Here is an 8,997-nt window from a genome sequence, read left to right on the forward strand (position 1 = left end):
GCTGTGCAATGGTAAAAAAAGTACAACAAAAAATGTGGTTTAGATTAGTATATGCATGTAAAAAACTGAAACTTCTTTCTAATTTTTTTATTTTATATTTGTATATAGTTGTATAATAAATATTTTAAACACTTACGGAATGTGGGGTCAGTCTTTACTGGTTTTGCTCTGCATTCTCCCTTCCTGGCCTTTGGGAACTGCAGTTAATTAGTAAGTATGTGAGGTGCTGGCCTGTAAAGAAGAACACATAGTTAGAACAAAATCATCTCAACTTAGTATTCAGGATGAGAAAATACTATTTGGATAAATATAGTCTGAAATCCCAAAAGATGGGGCTAAAACTCTCTATTTAGCAAAACTCTCTATTTAGCAAAGCTCTCTATTTAGCAAAGCTCTTTGCTTAGCCTTTTCCAATCTGAGTTAGTTTTGAACCGTAACGTGCATGCTGTGTTTCTGACTCAATGCAGGTGATGTGTTGGAGAGGGGCTGAGCTCAGTAGACTGACTGTAATGAGTGCTAGCCACTAATTAGCCTGTTGCTAGAGGTAAGGCCTTGTCAACAACAACAGACCGACGGGGCTTTAGCTCAGTTTTACTCGTGGTGTGTGTCCCCCCTCGCATACATACACAGTGTTGTATCCTAACACACCCCCATTTATATTCATGTGCGCAAACAAGTAAACACACAAAAGCTTTTACATATAACGCTGCAAAACACGGCATGTCTCATTAGTGTAGCTTAGCTTAGCTTACAGATCGATGATATCTGATCGTTCTTACAGACTACAATCACAAAAGCGTTTACATATAACGCTGGAAAAAACGGCACTTGCCTACAGAAGATTACGTTTGTTATTATAACTTACTCAATATGATTGTAGAGGATACAAAATACTAATAAATAGGAGAATAAATACTTGTGTTATCGCCTAGGGCGTGGCTTTACAGCCTTCACACAGATCGCCATTACGGCAGTATGTCTGAACATGTTAGCAAATGCCTGATAATTCAAATGACAAAGCAAAGACTGCGGAGCGTACAAAATAAAATTCTACAAAAATATATAAACACCTAACCGATTACTATTTGGGTTTGAGGCGACATTGATACGGCGAAGCTACATGCTACAAGCTAGAGATAGCTTTATCAGGAAAAACACCGCTAATTAAAAACTTACAGCTTCAAAATTGGATGTGTCCTCACTGGCCTGGTCCCGGATGGTTGGTATTGATCCCGGGTTTAGCATTAGTTTGGAGGCATATCCGTGTTGGACTTGAGAGAAGTTAATAAACATGTCCGTGGTAAAATGTTTGGAACACACAAACAGAAATCTTCCGTGGTCTTCTTGCACATGTCCCTTGTAAATGAAGTCTAGCCACAGATTCATTTATTTTTCCACTGATGGCATTGCATGCAGTCCCCTGTCCCGAGTCTTGCAGCAACAGCACAACGTTTAACTGGCTTAGACATCCTGGCAAGAGCAGGCAAAAACACAGATGTGACTGGGGTGTTGATTATTTAGCCTGCCGATAGCCTATATGCGAATGAGAGGTTTGGCAATGCACGTGGCCGTGGCTCATTCCCCTGATAGGTGGAGAGTTGACCAATAAGCGGAGCACTTCTTTGTGACGTAGAAAAGTATTGGAATCTGGATCCGTTTTTTTCAGATCCGTTGGAGCCCCTTTTTTAGAGATTTGGCGAAGGAGGAAAATAGAGAGGGTTGTGTTTTCTGACACTTGGTGAGTTCCCTGGAACACCGGGGACACATATTCATGTATAAAAGACGTACAAAGGTGCATTTTGCATGATAGGTCCCCTTTAAAGTTTTTTCCAGGATCTAGTTGTAGTTTTTTCCACTGTTGCTTTACATCCGGAGATGATGGGAGAACATGAAGAATATTGGTTCTTGTAGTCAACAACATAAAAAGTAGAGTGATTTGCTTGTACAGTGTTACAGCAATGAGGAAATCACAATGTACATACTGTATTTATGTGTACATACATGGGATCATATGTCATCTTTTAATATATTTATATACTGTATATGTATATACAGTATATCAATATATATTTAATCTGTGGTGCGTTTAAGTGCAACCTTCAAAACGGTGGTTGTATCCAGGTCCTAACCATGAATACCATATAAAACATGTAGAGCAGCAAATTAGCCAAAAGAGGGAGACATCACATTGATACTGAGGCAAAATGGCCAAGTGAATCCGATTTAACAAAGCACAACAAACGGAGCAAGCGAGAATAAACTGCATTTGATGGATGTATTTGGATTCCCCACTACCAACAGCTGGTACATATAGAGTAAAACAAGACTGTTAAAACACCTGAACTAAGAACATCCATAACATTTGTAGTGGGAATTTTTATTATTATCATCCTTATTATTATCCTTATTATGTCTTTCATATGTTTAAACCAAATGCTTCTTATTTCCTCTTGTTGTGCTTTTACCATTATTATTCTATTATATTCTCTTATGAGTTTCCCAGTCTCTGCAAGGCCACAGCTGTTTCAGCAGACTGGGAGACTCATACACAGTCAGACACATCACGAACTTCCCTGCTCTGAGAACCGTTATGCTATCTACTCAAGGCCACTGGGTGTCTCATAACAATCTCCCCGTGTGAACAGGGGAGTTATAATATTCCCACTCTTTCCTTATATAATTTCTGCTTTTTCATTGTCCTGCGCACTCTCGCGCAGACTATCTTATACTCTGTGCGACTTGTGACATTATTCAATCATTATATCGTGTATTTGAAGCTTCAAATAAATAACCAAAAGACAGCTTTTCTCGATTCACCATTTATTTGTTATGATCATTTGACTTGTACTCTCCAGCTGTGTTGGGCCCTAGATTTCCATAACACATTCACCTGTTTGTAACTTACAAATTATGTATCACTTGTACATAGACCCTTATGGCACTACTTCTATTCTATTTTATTGTATTTACTTGCACTATTGTATCTGTTTTATTGTGTTGCACTGTTGGAGGAGCTTGGGACCTAAGATTTTCATCGACATAACTACACTGTAGCTATGTAGGAATGACAATAGAAAAGCCTTGAACACGGAGAGAAAGGAAGAGAATCAGTTTGTGTCTGTCTACTTTGCTGTGTAAGGAAGTGTTAGTAATTGTATGAAGATATGGCTCCATCAAGAAACAGCGTTCATTTTGTCTATGGTATTGACTGCATCCAAACAGATCACTTAAGGCCAGTGTTACATTGAAACAGCATCAGCAGGTTATTCATTATTTTAGGCTTAGCACACTCCCATTTCTGAAGAAAAAAACAGGGAGGTTCAATCACAAAATCATTATGACTGATTTGGTCACTCCCTCTCCCTGGTAACTTCATTTCTTCATAAAAAAACCACTAAATAAAGCTGTAACTTATATAACGTGAAAGGACAGTAGAGCAGACCTAGTGAGTAAGACAGAGGACGAGGGAAGTGCACTGGATATCACCTAGACTATACAAGGCAGTATATTTTTGACATACACTGAGCTGAGATCAGGAGAATTGTGGACAGATACAAATATATTCTAGTGTTTGTTCGCAATAGGAGAGTTGCACCCTGGCAAGAAAAGCGGAATTTTGCTAAACCTTTTTACCAGCTAAGGATGGGCAAAACAAAAGACTCTGAGGTGGAGGAGAGAGCCAAATGGGACAACAAATTTCAGTACATGCTGACGTGTATCGGCTTTGCAGTGGGACTTGGAAACATCTGGCGTTTTCCTTACCTGTGCCAAATCTATGGAGGAGGTAAGATTATATGATTCTATCAGCACTATATGTGCTATATGTGCAATATATATATATATATATGCCGTTAATAACTGTGCAATATATACCTGGCTGCTAAATCCTAAGAACGGTTACAGGATGTGTATTTTGTAAATTGTGTAACTTTTTTGTTTTTGTATTATATTTTTTATTTTTACTTTAATACTTTTTAATGCATGTAACATATGTAACATTAAGCTGTCTGTGGCTCTTTTTCTGCTGTAACAACGTACATTTTACCTCTGTGGAACTAATAAAGGTATTCTGATTCTGATTATCAACATTATATTTCCCTGATCTTAAATCACACAATAGTTTAATTTTGTTTGCTGTTGGGTTTTATCAATTAATTGATTTATTCACTCTATACCTCGTTTTTTTTTCAGACTATTCAATACATAACACGAGATACTGAATTCATTGAAATAAATACTTTAGATTCTCTCTTCACAGCATTAATTAGTCATTAACACATGGACAAACAGTCATTGTCACATTAGTGAATCTTATCTGTGTATGATGAATGGGGTTATCATCACAGATTTGTTTCGGTCAACCGACCCAATTTCTGTATTTACTTTCTCATAGTTCCTAGTTAGATAGTTTGTGTTGTCGCAATAGCATACCAAAGAACCTAAGTAAGAGGTAAGCAAACAGTTAATTCTGTAAAAAAATGTTCTCATGTTTTTCTGGACGTCCTATTTTTACTTATTTAGCATGGCCTGAACTATCCCCTGTTATGACCATTATGATTCGATGATAAGAAAGTAGTTGTCCACAGTTTCACTAAGATCTTTTGCTGTGTTGATAAACCTAATTTATCAGACGGTCCTATCTGGCTCTAATTGTGCAGTATCTGTCTTCAGGTGCATTCCTCATCCCCTACCTGATAGCGCTGGTGTTTGAGGGCCTCCCTCTGCTCTACCTGGAGCTGGCTATAGGCCAGAGGCTCCGCATGGGCAGCATCGGCGTCTGGAACTCCATCTCACCGATGCTGGGGGGAATCGGTGGGTGGCCTAGAATTATAAAGGGAATTTAGGATTACTTGTCACATTTTTCAATATTTAAAGAGCTTTTTATCAGTATGAAAAATGTAATTTATTCCTTGTAGGAATTGCCTCGATGATAGTGTCATTCCTGGTGGCCATTTTCTACAACACCATCCTGGCCTGGGTGCTCTGGTACTTCTTTCACTCTTTCCAAAACCCCCTGCCCTGGAGCCAGTGCCCGGTCAATGCTAACCTCACAGGTAAACTACATACGTTTACTGTCACACACTAAGAATGCTACTACCACAGTGGTAGAAATATTGCCTATAACGATGTATAAAAAATACAATGTATCAAATTGGGTTTGAGATAGTGGCATAATTATAAAACAGTTACAAGAGGACTCATCAGGCTCCACATTGCATTCCATGTCAAATATAATGAGATAATGGCTGTTTTTTTTGTTTTATGGCCCAAAGAGATTCTTCAACACAACATGAAATAACTAAAAGGGAAATCATAGAGCACAAACTTCCGACAATGCTATTTCCATAAGTGAAATATAATGTGAATGAATCAACATTTGATGGGTTTTTACCTTGGCTTATGACAAACCTTTCCCACAAGTGTCAGCATAATGGAACCAGTAGTTTCAACTAAACAATCCAATCAACAAACCAACATAATACCAACTAGTATGACTCTCTGAGAGCACTGTACTTCGACAAGTCAAATTATGGATTCTCTTGGAGGGTCCCAATTCCTGTGTTGTGAAGTTGTTCTTCCGACTTTGGTGTGTTTATGAGCTTAGATTCGAAAAGTGAAAACAACACGGAGTGCTGTGTCTAATTGCTCAGAACCATCAACCCTACATTTACTTTCGTCATGTTTCTGCACAATATCATATCAACTCTGAAACCTCCAAAACCTTGACCAAAAGTCGATATTGTTGTTCTGACCTAAATTGGTGTTGCCATAGATGTAATCAGTTGGGAACTCATTTGTTTTTATATCCTACACCACATGAATGCAGTACAAATGCACATTTTCATGTTAACGAAACTGATGAACAGAGTGGATTATTGCTTGGCCAATGACACACCCTACCACAAGGTTTCCTGAAAGTTGGGACAGTAGACTATCTGTGATCCAACTGGCAAACAAATTAACCAAGCCAAATACATTACCTCCTTCGACATAGGCCCATGTTGTCATTCTTTTTCACTAATGTGCATCTTTACAGGCTATATTGAGGAGTGTGTGAAGAGCACTCCAGCAAACTACTTCTGGTACCGTGAGACCCTGAACATCACACCTGACATCGAGACCAGCGGCTCCCTGCAATGGTGGCTAGTCATCTGCCTGGCCAGCGCCTGGTGTATGGTCTACATCTGCATTATCAGAGGCATCAAGTCAATAGGGAAGGTCAGTTTTCCTGGGAAAAAATAAAAACAAGCATTACCAAGAGTTAAAGATGGCTGTATTGTTTGCTTGTTTCAGGCTGTGTATGTGACATCCACATTCCCTTACCTGGTGCTGACTATTTTCCTGATCCGGGCTCTCACTCTGCCGGGATCTACTGATGGACTGGTATACCTCTTCACTCCTGATGTGAGTGTGTTGCTACCAAAGGTGATGTCAAGAGTACCCGACAGACACAATGAACTGATGTGTTGACTGTCTGCAGTGGGAGATCCTGAAGAACCCTCAGGTGTGGCTGGACGCTGCCACTCAGATCTTCTTCTCTCTCTCGGTGGCCTTTGGAGGTCTCATATCTTTCTCCAGCTATAACGAAGAGAGGTAAGGACTATAACTCACTTGACTCACACATTTGAATGACTTGTGTGACTTGTTTCCTCTTCTTTGTCCATTAGGAACAACTGTGAGAGGGATGCTGTTGTAGTAGGAGTAATAAACAGCGCCACATCTCTCTACGCCTCTATTTCCATCTTTGCCATTCTGGGTTTTAAAGCTACAAACGGCTTCAATTCCTGTCGCAATGAGTATGTACACGCATATATTCAGTGTCATTCTAAAATTGTTCCTTATTGATAGCAATAAGGCAGTTATTTTTGTATTCCATCTGCAGAAACATCATGTCTCTGACAAACCACTTTGAGTTTTCGGAACAGAACATAACACTGGAGAACTATAATGACTGGTTTGAGTATTTAAATCGCACATCTCCAGATGACTTGGCCAGTTTGAACCTAAAGCACTGTGACCTTCACACATTTCTTGACCAGGTACAGTTAGTATGAAAACACAGCCAATCTCACATATTGCATTATTTTTGCTTGAGTGTGTTTTTTCTTAATTTCCCTCTTCCCTTAAATCCTTGTCCTCCTTTTGCCACCCCTTTCATTTCCCGGAGTGCAGTACATCCTCTGCTGGTACAGTCAGTTCATGTTTACTCCTTAATTTCTCGCCTCTCTTTCATCTTCCTCCCCCAGAGCGCATCGGGTACCGGCCTGGCTTTTATTGTGATCACCGAAGCAGTGATAGAGATGCCAGGCTCGCAGATATGGGCGATACTGTTTTTCGTCATGCTCTACAGCTTGGGTCTCTCCTCCATGTTTGGCACCATAGAGGGAGTCCTGACGTCCATCAATGACCTCAAGCTAGTGCCAAAGTGGATCCCTAGTGAAGTCGTAACAGGTACCTGCAAATAGAGCTGTATCTTGATATTGTGTTAGTATTTGGATATCTTAATATGGCGTGTAAGGTGTTGTCTTATATGGGTTTTAAAGAGTGCATTATAGTATATATATGGTACCTTCCAAGCTGTTATTATTGGTCTTATTCATTATACCCGCATTATTTATGTTTTTTTAACGCATTTTTATATATTTTATGAAAACTACTCTGATTTTGTCACAATATTGATAACGTTTTCAGTCAAAAATATTGCAATTCTAATGATAAAATGTATATAGACTAACTCTACTAATCAGATAAGGTTGCAGCATAGTAAAAGGGAAACTCTTTCTGAAAACTTCTATTTTCTTACTTCCTTAGCAATCGTCTGCTTGATAGCCTTCTCGACGGCTCTCATCTTCACCCTGGGTTCAGGGAACTACTGGGTGGAGGTATTTAACGGCTACGTGGGCTCCGTACCTCTCCTCGTCATTGCGTTCTTTGAGATCACTGCTGTCGCTTATGGTCGTGGAATGAAAACGTAACTTTTGATCCTCTTCTTTGCTACTCAGTAGGGTTACGCTGTAATTCTCGAGATGGCGTGAAACCTTATCTGCTTCCCCACATTTCTTCTGACAGGTTCAGTGAAGACATCTATTTTATGACGGGGAAGAGGCCCAGCATCTTCTGGAAGGCCTGCTGGATGGTGATCAGTCCGTTGATACTCCTGATGGTGTTTGTTGCCTACGTGGCCATCCAGGCACAGACGCAACCCTCATATCCCTCATGGGACCCAGACTATGTAAGCAAGCCGAGGGTATATGTTGAATACATTATATAAGAATATATATACTGCATATATGGTGCTCTAGTTAAAATTCCTTAAAACAGCAATGTATCAGTTCATTTTAAAAGCTGCTGTAATCAAATAACAAAATGTTCAAATTAGATCTAGTTTTAAGAGGAGCTTGAAGTATTTCTTAGTTTAGAAAAGTGATTTTAAAATTCAAAAAGAGAATAGGCAAGTCTGACAAAATGTCCAATTAATGATTAGTAATTGTACTTCTTCTCTTTCTCTTTAGGAACTATTCCCACAAACTAAAATGTTGAAATATCCAGACTGGGTGTTTGCCATAATCATCCTCCTGTGTGTTCTTTCTGTGATTTCCATCCCTGTGGTGGCTCTCTACAAACTGATCTGCTGCAGCATTAAGAAGTCCTCTGCTCGAGGTGAACTAAACCCCTACTGCAATGACAGCTTTGAGGTTGAAACACGGGAACAGAAGAGCCAGACACCTTAAAGAAAGATGCAGAAGTACCAGCAAAAAGGGACATCATGATCATCGTCACTGTTTTTGTGGAACTTGTATCTAAATTTACTGGAGAGCTGAAATAATATGTCATACAAACCTGTAATATATTGATTTTAAGTATTAACATTCATCAGGAACCGACCTGAAAACTTACTTCTCACAACAAAACTGGAAATATTTAATGATACAATTATTTACTTTGTACATTGTTGTGTATTGTAAAAAACATTAAATCTCTGTTATGTACAAACTA

General features: G+C 39.2%; 1 protein-coding gene across 1 annotated transcript; it reads left to right on the forward strand.

The window, feature by feature from the left end:
- Positions 1-3,384: 3,384 nt before the first annotated feature.
- On the forward strand, positions 3,385-8,997 carry LOC117455112 (sodium-dependent neutral amino acid transporter B(0)AT1-like). Its single transcript, XM_034094482.2, has 12 exons — positions 3,385-3,784; positions 4,672-4,812; positions 4,917-5,054; positions 6,038-6,219; positions 6,295-6,405; positions 6,482-6,594; positions 6,669-6,797; positions 6,884-7,040; positions 7,248-7,452; positions 7,813-7,972; positions 8,071-8,233; positions 8,514-8,997. The coding sequence occupies exons 1-12, from the start codon at positions 3,643-3,645 to the stop codon at positions 8,730-8,732; spliced, it is 1,860 nt and encodes a 619-aa protein (XP_033950373.1). The 5' UTR covers positions 3,385-3,642; the 3' UTR covers positions 8,733-8,997.

The sequence above is a fragment of the Pseudochaenichthys georgianus genome, chromosome 11 (genome assembly GCF_902827115.2).
Source record: "Pseudochaenichthys georgianus chromosome 11, fPseGeo1.2, whole genome shotgun sequence".
NCBI lineage: Eukaryota > Metazoa > Chordata > Actinopteri > Perciformes > Channichthyidae > Pseudochaenichthys > Pseudochaenichthys georgianus.

Excerpts from the sequence above, each read along its gene's own strand:
- LOC117455112 (XM_034094482.2), top strand. The coding sequence starts at position 3,643 with ATGGGCAAAACAAAAGACTCTGAGGTGGAGGAGAGAGCCAAATGGGAC. Across the intron at positions 5,055-6,037 it reads GGTCAATGCTAACCTCACAG|GCTATATTGAGGAGTGTGTG; the intron begins GTAAACTACATA and ends GCATCTTTACAG. Across the intron at positions 6,595-6,668 it reads TCCAGCTATAACGAAGAGAG|GAACAACTGTGAGAGGGATG; the intron begins GTAAGGACTATA and ends TTTGTCCATTAG.